Raw genomic sequence first — 17,774 nt, 5'->3', positions numbered from 1 at the left:
TAGCACAGGAGATCAGCTCTCCCTGAGTCATTCCTGTCAGGTGTGTCTACTCTGTTCTTAAACACAGAAAGTGATGGTTCCATCCTATCCTCTAGGCAACCTGTCCCAGTTTTTCATTATCCATTCTGTTGGGGGTTTATTGATTTTAACTTCAGTCTTATGTGCTTCAATTTAAATCCATTAAATCTTGTTTTGTATCAGCAGTTAAAGACTGTTTCCACACTGTACTCTCTCTCAGAGAGGCACACTGCACTTTCAATCTTTCCCCATAATTCATCCTAAATAATCCTAGTACTTATTTTGACTATTGCCACTTGCTCCACGTATCCTCATGTAGGATACATGTCAAGTTGTCTCCAAGGCTCCAGCTGAGACCTCATCTGTGCCACTCTCAGGTTCCCCAGGCTCCTGTAACTACTGTAGCTACTTTTTTAGCCACCTGCACTGTTGGAAGAGTCAGAAAACCCCTGGAAAGTGTTTACACGAATGAGACAGGAGTCTTGTGGCTAAAGCACAGTTGGTATTTACACTAGAGTCACTGTACCCAGTCTAAATCAAATCAAGGCACATCACGTGGTGTTATCACTGGGTAAAAGGTTCCTGAGAAAAGGCAGCATCTTGGAGTGAGAAGGGAGCATTTTGATCACAGATTCATACAACTCTTGTGGATTTTGACAAATAAGGCCAAGCTTATGTGACCTCAGTTCATCTCATGAGTCAGGAGATTTCATTCCCCTGCGCCTCATCATTTAATCTGGTATTAAAGTGCAGCTCAGAGGTCTGGAGGTGTTGCCATTGTTACACAGAGAAGCAACAGAGGTGAAATCAGGTATCCAAGATCAAAGGAGAAGACATTAAGCTGGATACTGAGCAGCTGCATCAGAAAAGGGCACCTGAGCCACTCCCTGAGCCCCAGCAGCTGAAGGGCTCGGTCCCATACACAATGTGCAGCTCACTGCAGCCTCAGTGTGTGGCTGCCACCCTGGAACCAAAGGCTTGCTCTGCCCTGCACTGCGCCACGTGGGCAGGACCAGTGCACCCTGAGCCCACAAACATCAGCTGCACGTCAGGCCTGCTGCTGATGCAGTGCTGATGTTAAAATCCCTGTCAAGAGCCCTTTTGCTTCCTGTTATGTGGGAAGAGAGGGGGAAACAGTCGGCAAAAGAGGTCATTGCAAATGGCACAGCTTCAGGCAGCCAAATCCAGGCTCTGCAGCAGTATTCCTAGGCCAAACTCAAGGTGTGAGGATGTAAAATTGTGCTGGATTCAAGTCACTTCCTGAACTCATGAGTAGGACCTAGCCTGTCCTTGTCCCTTGTCTGAAAATCATCCTCTTCCCATGTTCCTCATTTTTCTGCTGGCTCCAGATCTCATATTGTCAGTTTTTAGGAGCTGTCTTTGGCTGCAAAGCCTGTCCTCTGAGCTTCTGTTTGTGTAACACTTGCAAGAGTCCAGAGCCCAAATGCAGGGTAAATGTGTAAGAAACAGCTACTGAAGGGGCAGCTGAGGAGGGGAAGCCTCATGTGTTTTATGCACGTGGAGTGATATGGACCAGGAGTCAACCTGAAGATGAAGCACATGACCACAAAAGGAGGAAAAAGTCTTATCTGACTATCAAAACCCAGGCTGATTTTGTTAGCAAAGCTTTTAAAGCTGTCAGTTACATGCAGTAATGGCCTATGTCTTAGACTGAAAATATGAAAAAATAATGCTTCTGTTACTAAGAACTTATGATAGGGCTGCATGTTTCACTGAGTGTCACTTGGAGCCCCACTAAAATCACCTCAACAATGCAAAATCTGGTACTATTCCTCCCTATTTGTTATTTTTTCCTTTGTTTTCCCATTGATGCCCATCTCTTTGCTGCCTCCACTTTGATGTCATGCACCCTTAAAATGCCATAGGAAAGAGTCTACAATTGTCTTAGGGGCATTTCTGTGCTGGCAATCCAGAGAGTCTCCAGCTGATTTATATACACAGCTTTTAGTCACATCTCTTCCATTACTGTCCTTGAGGTTTTCTCCTCTGTTTACACAGTATTCTGTGTGGGGAGATCTCAAACCTTCAGAGAATTATTAGACCCAACAGAGAAACTGAAAGGTAAAATTAATGAGCAGGGACTGAAGTGGTTGAATGTCTGGCTCTGCTGCAGGTGCTCTGGTATGACTAGAGAGAGTCATTTACCCTGAACCAGTTAATGAATATAGAACTTCCTCCCTCTCCCATTTCCCTCCCTCTGTTTTACATAATTAAACACCACGGGGCAGACACTCACCATGTTTATCCAGCACTCATGGGCCTTGCAGCATCCAGGAACTCAGCAGGATGTGCCAGAGGAAGGGTGTTTGGTGTCATCATATTGCAGCAGGGCTGATAAAAAGGACCAGCATGACCACAGTCATTAGTTTAAAAACAAACATAGTGAAGAGGGAGCTGCAGTGGCTGAGTGTATTGGGCAATTCATGGTGATGTTTCCAGTGATGGCAGGAGGAAGTCAAGAAAGGCAGGATTTTGTATCAATCACCGTCTTGCATTTCCTGGGCTTCATGTAGGCCCTTTCCTTCAGAGTCTTCTTTTAATTAACACTCTGAATTATAATTCTGCAGATTGAAATCTTGACTAAACAAAGACAGGCTGGTTCTAAAAGTGGACTGAGTGGTTAGAGTGGTTATAAGACAAACAAGCCATGTATCTCATAACCTTCAGCTTCCAATTTCACTGCACTCCAATGATAAAACACTGAATTGATGATAACTGATAAAATCTCAGTGGATATCTTGTGGCTACATCTATATGCACATATACACTTGGGGTTTCTTGAGCCACTCTTTGTCTTTAGTGGAGTCTTTTTTTAATAGCTTTTTTCTTTAGAGGAGTTTGCCCTGTATTTAAAACATTTGCTGTCTTTGTACTCATTCAATTCAGTATTCCTCCTATAATTTCTCAACAGCACTCTGAAAAAAAAAAAAAAGAAGAATTGAGTTTGAAAAAGGTAAATATGTCTGTTCTAAAGTGTAGTCACAAAAGTGTAGTTGCAGCAGAGTTATGGTGGAAGGACACACCATCACAACACGTGCTGCCTCTTCTTCTTAGAGCAGAATTCTCCATCTCTTCCACCAGGAATCCTTAGGGATCCCACTCAGATAAGGGGTCAAGCCCTTAAACACACTGAAGGGAAGCTATCTGGGGATGTTGGGATGATTTTGTGCAGAGTAGCAGGTCAGAATGACCTTTTAAAGAGTATACAAACTTCTACTGCCTGATGGATGTCAGTACTCAAAGCTCCTGGGCAGCAGAGCACAAGAGCTGAGCATGAGCCCTGTCTTTGGAGGGTTCACACATTTCCTAGGTAGGACTTTTGGTTTGTGCACAGCTGAGTTGTGCTTTTTCCAGACAGCTTCAACCTCCTGTAAGGGCCACTGCTGCCTTGCAGAAAGGTTAGTGGTAAAATTCACATGGAGATAGATGTACATTTGCTCTGTGACTCTGAGGCAGGACCTTCCCTGTGGCCAGGTGTGTTGGATTTCCTTTTGAGTACAAAAAGTGTTCACAGTGAGCCTTAGTCCCCCATTTCATGGAGCAGCCATGTTATCTGCTCATATCTTATTACACTCTATTATTACACTATTATTACATAATTACATAATATTACATATTATTATTACAATATATTACACTCTAGCTTCTACATGAACTTTTGATTATCTTTTGCTGGACAGCACTGAGCTTTTTCTTATTAAAATAAAATAGAGAAGAGGTGTGAGGGAGGAGAAATGTTGACCTGGTTTTATAAGGCAAGCAAAATATATTCCAGTTTTCACTAAAAGATAACCAGCCATTTAACAATATAAGCTATCCATGTGTTGAAGGCAGAAGCATGAGGCAAGAAGCAATATCTTCCCTTGATATCTGCCAGCAGAGGGAGTGTTGTATTGCAATGGTCACAGAAAAACTCCTGGGATCTGAATTCTAGCTGTTCATGTTCCAAATTTTATTTGATATATTATATTGCCATATTGACAAAACATCTTTTTATATTTCAGAACAGTAACAATATTAATTACTGATACAGTCTAAACTTTACATTTTAAGATTGAACCTACATAGTTGGTGCCTTGGCTAAAATGTAGGATATCATTATCATAAAATGTATAATTTTATATATTATTTATAATTTATTATATACATATTATATATTAATATATAATATTAATATATAATGTTAATATATTATAAAATATTGTGTAAATAATTATTTTATAATAAATAGTTACCATTATCATAAAATGTAGGATATCAGCTGTCAGTTTGTGAGAATAAACCTACAAATTTTTTCAGAACAGTTACATCTCATATTGCTGCACCGATGAAAAAAATGTATTTCTGATGTAAACCACAGCTTGTAAAACTTAATGGAAGAAATAAACCACAGATCCAAGACACAGAGAACCAGAACTATGAACTTTTCAGTGTTATACAATAATTTTGTACAAATAACCTTTATTGCACACTTCTTCTGCTTAACACAGGAAACCTTTAAGCCTCCTCTCTGCCTCACCCCTTCATCTGCTGGGCATTCTTGCCTGTCTGGAAAGAAAGCTGAGGGATTTGATGATGAGGCACTGGAATGCAGCCTGTGTTTATTAGGAGCAGTGTGTATTTATCTGTGCAAAGTGCTCTGGCCAGGCACCTCTGCACCTCTAGATGGCTCCCAGATCCCACACTCTGCGATCCCCCACACCTTGGCCAACATTTCTGCTGAGCTCTGTGTGCCAGCAGGGGTGGCAGTGTCAAAGGGGAGATGCTGGTTTGGGCTTTGAGCTATGAAAGTGGTTTTATGTGGGAATTGGCTTGTTGAATGGAATTGCAGAAGCTGTGGAGTGCAGCAGACCCACTGCCTGTGTTATTTTCAGTTTAATCAGGGCTCTGAGCAGACACAGAGCGCTCAGGCTGGTGGTGGGTGGGGAGAACACACTGAAGTTTTGGGAGTTATGGTGCTGTTATGATATTCAGATATTTCATTGATTCTGTGCCTTATTTTGCCATTGGTTCCAACTCCTCCCTCCTGCCTTCACCCAGCACCACCACCTCGAGTGATGGAAGCTGCCACAGCCTTGCTCACCCAGTCCTACTGATTTTGGAGGAGTGGAGACACCAAATACAGTTAGAGCAGAACATGCAGTGGATGTCCACATGTTGTTTCCTCCTGCCAGGAGTCACCAGTGTAGTGCAAATTCTCACAAATCAACACAATTGGATTGGAGAGATTTTTTAGTGAAAAGTAACTGCACCTTTTGAGAACAATGAAAAATCCATCTTTTGTGGAAAAGGGAGATATGTTGTTTTAGTGACTTCATATATAAATGTTTCTGTATATAAAAATGTTGCCACTTTAGATTGAGAGCCCTGCAAACAGTGCTCTTGCTGTGTATAGATGATTAACAAAACATCTGTCACTAAACTGCTTAGTGCCAGAATTACTTTTGGATGCTTATACATATCTCCATTGGAGCAAGAACCTCCTGGGAAGTTGCTTTTGTCATCCATCTGTGAATTTTGTTTCCTCTTGTGCAGTTAAGATGCAAATGTTTGTGTCCTGCATCAAAAGCTGAGCATGTTTTGCAAGGAAAATGTCATCATTCAGTGGTTAGAGAGCCACTTTCCCCAGTACCTGCAGAGGGTTTCATTTCTAGTGCCTTTCAGAGTGCCTGTTGAATTGCCGTTTATGCAAGATCAGAATCAGTCTGAAGGTTCAGAACCTCTGCTGACAACAGCATCCCTGCTCAGCAGTCCTCATCAAGGCACAGTGCTGCATCTGCTCCTCTTCATGCTGCCTTGCTCTTTATAAACATCTGTACCACCTGTAATATCCACTGAAATGACAGGCAATTCAGAAAAAGTGGTTTTCTGCTGACTAAGTAACAAAAGTTCTGTCTGAAGTTAATGTCTTTCAATCTGCTTCTTTCTCATTAAGTATAATAAGGTTTCTTTTTACAAGGCAGTAGTCAATAAAGGCAATTTAACAAAAGAGCTTTGTATCTGGATTTGATCAAGAAGATAATTTGAAGCCTCAGGGACCTTATGTAGCTATTTGACATGTTTTCTGTATAGTTTCTAATTTGAATCTCTGCTGGGTCATTTTTCTAGCCACAGTTATCAGTGCAGAGAGATTCAGGGTGAGTTGCAGCTACTGCACTGTACCCTGCACTGTCACCTTATGTCTGAAGTCCTTTCTCAGAGGCAGCTTTTTGAGGGGTGGTTGTGTCATCATTAATTTAAGAGCCTTTCTCAAGTTCTGTGCTTCTGTGTTTTGTGAACCCTGAAAAACACAGCTCAGGGCATGTGGGAGGGCTCTCCCAAGGAATTATGTTTTCTCTTCACAGAATAAATCTTTACCTGCAAATTCATTTGCCAAACAAAGCTCCCCTGAGGTAGGCCTGTGTCTCTTTATACCATGTATAATCCAGTCCCTGACTGGCATCCAGTTTGCTTTAAGGATTTCTGGACAGGCTTTGCATTTACTTCAGCGTGGAAAAGTGTAGGTAAGTTGAAACCATTAATTCTGGGTCTGTATCTCTTCCCCAAATATGTGTGAAAGATTTTTTTGTTCTAGCTCTGTGGTGACTGAGGTGGTGTGCCAGGTTCCTTGGGATGGCAGCTGTGCTCCATCATTGCCAGGAACCACTTCTGACCTCTGTGACAAAACTTCATGTGAAGGGAACACTTTTTGTGCCATGTTTGCTTTAAATCCAAGAACACGATTTAGTTAATGAAAAGCCATTTCTGTGACTGTTCTTCAGGAAAGGCTTGGTGATCTTAGCTCATTTTAAGCATTTCCAATCTGGCAAACAAGTAACATCCTAGAATTAAATTATCTTGGGCAACCTTTGCCAGCCCAGCTGGAGAGGCCAAGACCCTGAGGCCAGACTCTTCCCTTTCTATCCAAGACTGTCCCTTTCAGAACTTAGGTGTATCAAAGTCACAAAAAGGAGGAACTGGGTATTTCAAATGCTTCTGTCCAGGTACTGAACATACCTTTGCTTTTATCTCTGTGCCCTCAACTCAGGATATCCATAATGACAGTAACAGTTCCATGACCAGTACTTTTCAAACCCCGAGGCAACCTAGATCCCTACATGGCTGTAGAAATATCTCAGTTTTTCATAGCTCCCATTACACAGAGGCTGTGTAATCATCGTACCATGTTAGAATATTAACTGTTGTTTAGCTGTCAGGAGAAGTTAAGAATTTGATACTGAGTCAGGATTCCTGGGAAGCCAAAGAGGAGTTCCAGAGATTCAGTTATTTCAGTAATTCCATTCAGCTTATTTTTCAAACATACAGACACAAGTTAAACCAACACAAGTGACCCTAGACAACATTACAGCTGATACCTGAAGAAGCTGCAATTAGCAATCTTATATTGCAGTGAAGGAGACACTTTCATTCACTAGTTTTGTCTTTCTATTTCTTTCCTTCCCTGCTTTTTAAATGGCAGAGTTCAGAGCACACAGCACTCTGCAGGATGAGACCTCCTGTAAATGATTCCCTCATGCCTGCCCTGGGAATTGTACATTTCCTTTCCCTGATGTGCAGGCACTGAGTACAGAGGACAGCTGGTTTGCTCTCACCTATTAAAGGGAACTGCATTTTAGTCTCATCCCATTGCAAATCAAAGACACTGGGCTGTGCCTTTCAGTCAGACAAGGTGTGAATGGAGATATATGAAATGTATATTGATAGCAACTCAAGAGTTGTTACCATCACCCATGGAGAAAACAATTGTCTGGATCCTTTGAAATGTCAACTGAAAATGCTTTCATGTTGTCTTGACTTCCAGGCAAAAGCTGTTCTGATGTTCCTTGAGCTGGAAATGAGGTGATAACTAGGGTCAGGTCCAAGTCAGTGGGAAAGAAAGTCAGACTTGCTTAGGGAACTTGCCTCCAAAGTAAAAGCAAAAGCCATTGAAATGGTCAGATTCTTTCTGTGGTTGTGACAATTAAGGATAAAATCCTCCATTGAAAGGCTAGTTGAAGTAATATGATTGTCTGTTTAACCTCTCCTGCCAAGTGTTAGGCAGACAAAATTACGGAGACACAGTATCTGGGAAACTCACTATTGCTGCAATATAATATTGTGTAAGAAAATTATTCAAATATCAGATCTGATCTAGAGAAAAAATGATACCTGACTTTCCCATCAAATGAAAAATATTCAGAAGACAAGAGTGACTTAGCCTGCGGGAGCAAATGTCACATATGAAGGCAACCTGGATGTTGGGAGTTATTTTATGGAAATAAAGATCTTCACTTCAGACATCAAAGTTACAAGGTTTATTTTTCTGGTGACTTTAGTTTGACATTATTATATATGGCGACATGCAATAACAGCAGGACAGATCAGTAACTTCAGTTTCATCCTATTTTCTTGGCACATTTCGGAGATAGTAAGAGAGATGCAAGAGAAAAGCAGTCAGGGGAGCTTTGCTGTGTTTTGTGTATTGTTTGTGAAGTGCAAAAGCCTTATTTCAGTACTTATTTTTCACATTTGTTCCAGGCCATTGTGCCCCAAATGTTCATCTGCTCTTAGATTGAAGAGATGTATAAACCCTGTCCATGGGTGCTGAGGGTTTTGTCAAGAACTCTCCCCAGGAAAGAGCCATAATCTGTCTTTTGGAATTCTCAGTGTAAACTCATGGAAATTAAAGGCACAAGGGCTGTTGTCTAATGAGCAGCCTCTCTGAGAATCACTGCTGCACAGATATTCAGTTCTCAAGCCTGTGGTTGTGTTGGGTTACATCAGAGCCCTTTGTAAACCTCTCCTTCTGCTCTGACTGAGTCCTTTAGACTCAATTTCTATAGAAAAAACCCAGTAAAACACCATGAGAAGTAGTCCCAGAAACCCAAACAAAATACACACACTACAGGTTGGGAAAAAATTAAACCATGACAGAGCACATGGTCAGAGCAAAGTCTGAGACACAGACACTGAGAGACCTGCAGAAGGTACAAAATGCAGGTTGCTGGTCCTGTTAGGATTTCTTCCCTGGGCATTAGGGGAAGTTCAGTGAGCTCATGAATGTCAGATTTACCACAGGTGAGCTCTAGGTAACCCTCTTAGGCAGAGGACTTGGCTGGACTTGGTGGAAACTGAAACTTCCACATCCTCTTACTCCTCAGGGGAGCTCCATCCCAGGCCACAGCTGGTAGACTTGGCCCTGCCAGGCTCATCCTGCCACTGGTTCTCATCCTCAGCAGCACTGGGAATTGTGTTCAGTCCTGGACCCAATGCAAGACTGGTGGTTGGCATTAATTGGTGCCCTTCATACATAGAAGTTGTTTCCTTATTTCCTACAAGTTGTAGAAGCAATTGTGGGGTCTCTGTTTCTGCTTTAAATGCATCATTTTGTATAATACCCATTAAAAATAATGAATTTGGGAGGGGTCACAGCATGAATATCCTGACATAGCTATGTTCGGAATTATAGGTGGAGCGTGAGAGATTTCTGCCCTAATTTTTTTTGGAATCTAATTCATAATTATCCTTGAGGACAGTTGGGCACCTTCATTACTTTGTTTCTACTTGCTTGAATAGTTTTTATCTTCGTTTCTCGCCATCTGTAAGTTTGTGTTGGGAACAGTGTTGAGGAGGCAGAGCTGGCAGTGCTGAGCAGCTGCTGCTGCACTCGCTGCTGCGAAAGCCAAGTGCTCACACTGTGAAATGCTGCTCTGTGCTGCTCACTGCTGCTCACTCCTGTCCTGGGGACACCGGGACTTGCCATTGTTGGAGGACCTCAATTACACGTGTCACTGACTGCACACAGTAAAGGACACACTGCTCTGCTGCTTCTGTGACTTGTGCTGCCACTGCACTGCAATTTGATCGGGTTCAGAAGTGATTTTTGGACTTGTTTTGAAGTAATGAATTCTCCCCCTTGCCTCCTCCATTCAGTTTGTATTTTCCTTCTTCTGCCAAGAGAATATAGTCTTCTTATTGAGAAATTCTCATTTGGAAATAACTCCTGTGTCTCTTTTTCCAATTTACGTGCTGTGTTTTAGAGTCTGAATTCAGAAACTCTGTGACATGTCCTTTGATGTGATTTGCAATTTGTCTTCCCATATGAGGACTCACACTTCCTAGATGACAAAGCACCCTGGTGAATGTGACATGCAACTCAGGCTAAAGGATCTTGTGTTCTAGTTTGCCATTCACTTGTGGTGTTTTTTGTTTTTTGCTTTGCTTTGTTTTTTTTTTTTTTTTTTAAGAAAAGTCTTTCACTGTTTATTATCTCAGTTTTCAGATTTTTTTAAAAAAATCATTCTTTTGAGGAGTGTCACCAAAACCTGGGTAAAGAGGCACCAAACATTAGGGTTAAAGGCTGCCATTTATATTTATGAGGCATCTCATTCTAGACAGGAATGGACTGAAGCTGAAATCAGCCAAGTATCTCAGCTGGGTGCAGAACTTCTGACAATAGCTGAACCTGAAGCTGACAGACAGCAAGTACTATTTTTACATCAGGAAACTTTGAAGCCACTTTGCTGTGACTTCATTTTCTGCTTCAAAGTTGAGAAATATCCAGACTTCTGTTGAAGAAAAGAAGACTGAGGCTCTCCCAGGGTTAGCTGTCTGTGACAAAAACATTTCCTAATACTCACAGTGTGGTTTTAATCCTTCTGCTCAGAGCCAATGATTTGGATGTGCTCTGATAACTGATCCTGGTATAAGTGACAGTGCTCCTGGTATAAGCCTTCTGGAAAATGAGATTTAAGACCCTTTTTTGCCTTTGGTTCAAGTTTTGGTATGGGTAATATCTGATTACTCAAGTGCAGTTATTCTGAATATATTTATGCTACATTTCTGTAATGCAGACGCTATCATTATTTAATTATATAATATTATATAATATTACATAATATATATTATACTATATATATAATACAATTATATATATCATTTTCACATAAATCTCCTCCTCAGATTTGAAGACGTGTTCACTGGAGTTTCTAGTGTTCTAGATCTACTGACAAGGGATGATTTCTATTTGATGTATTTGAATGTGAAAATTGTTTTGGTAATGGGCAATGAAAGATATGTCCAAAAGTAAAACTCTGACCTCTGCATAGTTGCATGTGAAAATAAAAAAAAAAAAGATTAATTAAGAAACATTAAAAAATAAATAAAGCAAGAAATAGAAAGACTCCAAGACCATCAAGAAGTAAGACATTGAGTATAACTTGCAAAGACATCAGTATGTACTGAATTAATTGTATTCTGATGTCCCTTTTCTAATAATAATTCATGTTACCCTGATGCTGTGGAATATCATTGCTAAATAATTCTTTTTTGTTTAATCACAGACCCCACAGCCAGTTGAAAACTACATCAGTGAAGGAGAGCTTGAAGACGATCTGAGTTCTTCTACCCCAAGCACAACCGAGCTGGAGGTACGTGGATCCAGCCAAGAAACAGATGAAGATTATTTTGAAACCGTGTCACATCAGAGTGGATCTTTGTCAGATGTAAAAACTGAGCCTTATGAGAGTGCATCAGACACAGAATCCCTCTCCAGTGACATAACTGGGAATGCTTGCTCAGATTCAAACTGCCTGTTTACTGAAAAAAAAACCCTGTGCTGTAATCTTCCCAAAGAAAAGGCAGAAACCTTCCATGGACAGAAGTGCTCCAGACAGCCAGAGCTCACCCAGCATGTACAGCTAGAATTGTCCTCCAAAATAAAAGAAGCACCAAGCAAAACTGGATTTTGCATACAGTTTGCAGAGTTAGAGGGTGAAGAATTGGGTGATAAAGAGCTAACACTATCTAGTGATATTCCTCTCACAGAGAGCCAAGTCTATGAAGAGGGCATTTTATCACAGACAAAGAGAAAGTCTGTAACAGCACTGCAGAGTAAGGCAGAGTTAGAAAGCAGTGAAGTGCAGTCCTCTACCAACTCAGTACTTACAGAAAACGATGTTGCAAGACTGAAGGAACATCCTGCAGTATTCAGCATTGCTTGTTTCAAAGCAAACTCAGAAAGTTGTTTGATTTTTCCTAAGGTCCAGCAGTTTTCCTTCCAGTCAGATGCAGCACCAAGCTGTAGTTTGCCCAATCTTCATTTTGAAACAAATGGACCTAACTGTAAAAGTGACACTGAGATATCTGACTGTAAGTGTGAATTAGAGTCTATGTCCAGTATAAAATGCAGCAGGAGGAATTCAGCTGACAATGAGGACACTAAAGGTAAAAGGATAAAACATGGAAGTACAGAGACCATGTTGACATCAGATTCACTCTTCTACCAGAGTTGCTTCAACCAAAAATCTCGGCTACCACACACAAGGTCAGAGATTACAGAAAGTAAAACATGGCACAGTGTACCTGAAAATATCAGTGCTCAAAGTGAAACAGAACCTGTGGTGAGCTGCATTCACCCCACAGACAAATTCAGATGGTCATGTTCCAGAATACATCTTGAAGAGCTGGATTTTGAATACACTTGGAAAAACTTAGGAAGGGTAACTGTAAGCCCTGAAAAGGCTACAGAAATAGAGGGCCAATTTAGCATAAAAAGATCTCTTCTTGATACTGACACAGACTCAAAGGAGTGTCAGCTTTCTCAACCAGCAGTGTCTCCCCAGTGCACTGATTATTATTTGCACTCTAAATCAGAGACATGTGGCCTTAGCCCAGAGTCAGCTGGCACTTGTGCTGACAGCTTAACATGGAGTGATGCTTGTGAGGGCAATCAAAACCAAGAGGAGACATCCTCTTCCCTGGATTGTGATCCAGTGATCATAAATGCTGAGGAACTCGTGCAAAAAAATGAGTACAAAGCTGAAAGAGATCTGGAAGCAAGCAGATTCCCACATGATGTTGATGTTGAATCGGACACTGGTGACACTGAGAACCCTGCAGCTTCTTATGCAGGTGTTCCTGCTGTGGAGGAAAGCAGAGACTGTGATTGTTCTGTAAACTCTGTTTCCAATAGTGGAATACAGGACAAAAGTTTGAAGGAGAATGGCCTGGAATCTGAACTGTCAGATACGGAGACTGTGGCAGGAGAAAGATGGGCAGACGATTCTTCTAATCTTGGCTTTGGTTGGAAGCTGGAAACTGCAACACAACCAGATGGCAGCGACAGAGGGGCAGAGCACAGAGAGTCAGTGCAGCAAAATACAAGTTGCAAACCTGGTGCCTTAAGGAGCCACTTGGGGCTAGGAACCAATGAACATCCTACTCAGATAGGAAAGGATGAAGAGAGTGTCTTTGCTGTTGAAAGGACTCCCAGATCAGGTTATATAAGGCAGGGAAGGGATTCAATGACTGTTCCAGAGTTAAAGGCTGCCCTAATTATAGTTTCTGTAGAAGAGAAAGGATTACAGTCCAAAGCACTGAATGATAACCTTCCTACTGGAGTGGTAGCCAAAACATTGGGAAATGTAGTGAGCAACGATTTGATGTCTCCTCATACTGTCAGTAAAGCTCATGATGAGCCAGAGAGAGTTCTGAGTGAAAGATGTAACTGTGAAGAACAAATTCTGGCCACCCACCCCATTCCTGGCAGGGCAGAGGTACTCTCTGGTAGGGATACAGCTGAAGTAAAACCAGAAATTTCAGAAGAGGAAAGAGAGAAAACAGAAGCAGTTTCATCCTTAGGGTTCACCTGTTGTAATTCCACAGTAACAAGTGCAAAAGTGGAATTCAGGAACGTTGCTGTACTACTAGGCAGCGATACAATTATTGCAGAAAGTCAGGCAGACCCATGTGAAAAATCATTTATAAAATCCTGCAGTGGGAGCTGTGTGAAGGTCTCTAGGGAAGAGCCCTGCAGAACAGGGACACTGGAAACCAGCAGCAGTGTAAGCAGTGTGGGTCAGGGAGATGGTGCTGGTGTCAGCCTTCAAGGGCACAGCATGGTCTCTAAACAAGCAGTAGGCAGGCAAGGAAAGGCCAGCTGTAATGGCTCAAAGGAAGAAACAGGTATTTGTGAAGAACCCTCTCCTAGGGAAGGAAAGGAGGGCTCTCCTGCAGAAGACACCTCTAGCCCCAGCAAAGACAGTGCACTCAGTCTGGATGTGTCTGATGTCTTTGACGAGTCTCTGAACAGGGAGACCCACAGCACTTTCATGCTGGGCCTGGATAATATCAGTACCTGCAGCACTAACAGCGAGGAACTGGATGAGAACTCATCCCACACCCTGGGAAGTAACAGCAGTCTTCACAAAGCTGTTCAAAAGCCAACAAAGAATGAGAAAGCTTCCAGGTTTTTAGTATTCTCAAAAATGACATCTTTCAGGAAATCTAAGCTTGCCTCATTGGAAAATCAGGGAAGCAGCAGCATCTTTGGCAGCAAGGCAAAGACAGAAGAACTGGATGTTGGGAAAGATGATGAAGACACCGCAAGTTTACTGTCTTTCAGAAGCTGTTCATCTGGTTTAGTCTTCCACAGGAAGGAAAGTTACACCTCTGAGTACTCTGATGATGATGATTTATTTTACGAGAGACCTGCAGGTTTATTCAACAGATTGAGCCTGAGGAAGGCCTCTGGCTCTGGTCGGATACTGATGGAAGATGCAGATAGACAAGTTTCAGGTTCGTCTGAAAACAATGACAATGAACCTGTGGAGCATTCAGGGATTAGAAAATCATTCCCTGAAAATGAACACAAAAGAAACAAAACTCCTGAGGGTAAGAAGTTCAGGACAAGGTTCGCCTTGGCCCACAAATCCCTCTCAAGCTTATTTGAGTCCAAATGTCCAGAAAACACTGAGCAGAGCTCAAAAGCATCAGTGAAAAATGAGAAGGAGAAAGCCAAATTTCGCCAGAGCACCTGGAAGGCTTTTCTAAAAAGCAAGGAGGCAGATGGACTAAAAAGGCCTGTCTTAGTAAGTTTATCATCCACACAGGAGAGTCTTAATGCAACTGGTGGCCACGTGTTAAGATCAGTAGAGCGACAGCATAGTTCCAATGGACACACTTTTTTAAAAACAGAAACAGATAATGACTCCTCAACAGACTCCAACTATTTTGACACCTCAGTGGAGCCTGCTGATGTCTCTTCACCTGCACGTATGTGGAGAAGACGAATCCAGTCCCATGACTTGGGTATCAGATACTCACAGAGCTCAGACTGTGATGAACAGCAGGAGGTTCTGAGCAACAGTTTAAATACTTCTCTAGAGGAATACTGGATGAAATCTCCATTTAGCCCCACTGACTTGCAGTTGGCATTTAGTCAGTCAAGTCCATCATGTCCCCAGCTCTCAAATTCTGATGGTAAAGATATGCCTTGTAGGCCCATGAGTCCCAAACCTCAGAGTCCTCGACCCGCTTCTCAACACAAGAACTTCCATTATCCTGGGCGGGTATGTGCCACTTCCATGATCTCTCTTGGGAACAGCTCTGGAGTGGAAAGCAGTCTGGAGGCTCCAGAGAGACCAAAGACCCTGAAACCCAGAGGAAGTCTCTTACACTCGTTGGATGACTTCCAGAGGGATGACAGTGGCATAAGCAGTCAATCCCAGATCAGCTTAAATACAGCTTCTTCCATTAGTGACATGCTCCAAGATGAGGTGAGTTGTTGTCAGGGAATGATCAGGGGGTGGTTTGGCTTGCAGCATTTTGCTTTGCTTTGTGGCTTAGGAATTCCAGTGAAACTCTTCAATGGCTCAATGGCTCATTGGTTAGATGAGTGCATAAATATTCCTCTTGGTCTAAGATAGGTAGCACTATTCATTCTTTCTGTTTCTTTTCAAAACTACTTGAATTTATGCGCTCTTAAAGGGAGGATTTGCTACAAAAATCCAAAGGAATGGAGCAATCACAACACCATTAAAGACTGTACAGACATCACCCTGCATTCATCTCCAATTTTAAGCTGGGTCTTACCCCTCTTAAGGCAGAATTGAGCCCTGTAAGTGGTGTAGAGTAACTAAATTTCTCATTGTGAACAGCAACAAAGAAATCAATTCCTATGGCTAGCAGTCACTTTTTAAGAAGTAAAATAGCTTTCTTTAGACAATGAGTACCTGTCTTTTGAAGTACCATGTGTCTTTTGCAGTCACCATAAGTACCTTCTGATTGCTACTAGAAGTCCTCTTCTGCCTTTTCTAGAACAGACAGAAAAAAAAAAACCCAAACTGCAGACTCAGGGTCTCCTTTTCATGCCATATTTTGTTGTAATCCAGGTAACAGATTAAATCCTCAGCATAGGCTGGATCTCATGGAACAGACTGGATCTTCAGTAGGGATTTCATGACTGGCTGAGACCTCTAAAAGCAGAGACTTGCCCCATCAGCAGGCTTTTAATCCCAGAGAGGATTTCCCAAATTGTAAATGACTGGCAGCTTAGGAATCTCTTTCAGTGGCTAAACACAACCCCCAGAGTGACTGAGATTGAGCTGTAACTGAGATCCCAGAACATGCCTTGACCATGCTACTTTTTCAGTATTATTGCTGATGAGTTTTGACATTAAGAAATGGGAGAATAATTATTTTTGAGCAGATTGTCAAAAGTGGCACTTGAGAAAGTGCATGAGCTTTTGCATACCCCAAGCAGACAATTTTCAGAGGGTTCATGAATCTGGAACTGCTTGATAAATTCAGAACAGCTGAGGGCTGCTTGTGTTCAACTCAAATGAGCCTCACACAGCTTTTGCCTTTTGCTCCTCACATCTCAGCTTATATTAAACCTCTAAGACACCCTCCAAGATGGTCTTACCCTACCCTTTCTCCATATTTTTTTACAGAAATTACCTATTTTTCGTATGGAAACAAACAAAGAATGGCAGAACCATGGCTGTATCTAGCCAAGTCTTGAAAACCTCCATTGCTGAAGGTTTCACTGCCTCTCTGAGAAACATTCCTCGAGAAATTTTTTTTTCCTAATGTCCAAAAAGAACTTTCCAAGCTGCAGTTTCTGGCCACTGCCTTGTGGCATTGTCTGGCACTACTGAGAAGAGCTGGGATCCATCATCCCTGTAAATACAAAATTGTCTGTGACTGCTCCTATGCTGCATTTAGTGCCCTCTTATCATCTTAAATAAACCCAGCTCTTTCAACCTCTCCTCACATATTCCCGAATGAAAGTGTTTTGGTTGACTGGCTTGGGGTTTATCTCTAAAGCTGTCTGGAATCCAAAGAAGTGTTTGGGGAGCACTTTGAGAAGTGAGTGCTGTAGTATCAGAATTCCAGGGGGGTAAAGGGGAAGAGAATTAGCTTTATTCCCTTCTGTGCTTAGCTTAACTTGAAAATTTTTTGTTTTATGGGCACCAGCTTAACTTACAAACTTAATACTGGACAGTGCAGAGACTGCAAGAGACTACAGCCTAGGAAAAAGCAAGAGGCTTGGACTATACACACTGTCAACAGATGAAGCCTCTCAGAGGATGAATAAAACCATTGACCTGTAAATTACAGCTCTAAAGAGCATCTAGAAAAGAGTGTAGAGATGAGGCATGTGTAAAGCCTTGAAAAGGCAAGCCCACGTGCTATAATGTAACCATTAGGAGCAAATTAATAATTACTTAAATTGATTGCTAGATTAAATTATTCAAAGAAAACCATAAAAAAAATTAAATGGTAACTAAGACATATAAAAACAGTTTAATTTTCCTGATTCTTCTGGAGGCTGCAGAATATGATATCTGAAATTGGACAAATGCAGCTGGAGCCTAGAAATTAATGCAAGTGTCCCAGCTTTCAAAACACAACATCTAATCTATTAAAATAGATAGGGCTTTATTTATTTATGTTTTCATGACATTGTGAAG

At 41.7% G+C, this 17,774-nt stretch overlaps 1 protein-coding gene across 1 annotated transcript in view; it reads left to right on the top strand.

Moving 5' to 3' along the window:
- ARHGEF4 (Rho guanine nucleotide exchange factor 4) overlaps positions 1–17,774 on the top strand; it is a 214,277-nt gene that overhangs the window by 78,420 nt on the left and 118,083 nt on the right. Inside the window, exon 4 of the mRNA XM_088060802.1 lies at positions 11,361–15,575. Within this exon, the coding sequence (XP_087916928.1) occupies positions 11,361–15,575 (4,215 nt within the window). The remainder of the gene's footprint in view (positions 1–11,360; positions 15,576–17,774) is intronic.

This window comes from Pseudopodoces humilis, chromosome 11 (genome assembly GCF_049639895.1).
Source record: "Pseudopodoces humilis isolate 2021_Gansu_Grassland_sample_001 chromosome 11, ASM4963989v1, whole genome shotgun sequence".
Classification (NCBI taxonomy): Eukaryota; Metazoa; Chordata; class Aves; order Passeriformes; family Paridae; genus Pseudopodoces; species Pseudopodoces humilis.
This window is presented reverse-complemented; position numbering and strand designations above follow the sequence as displayed.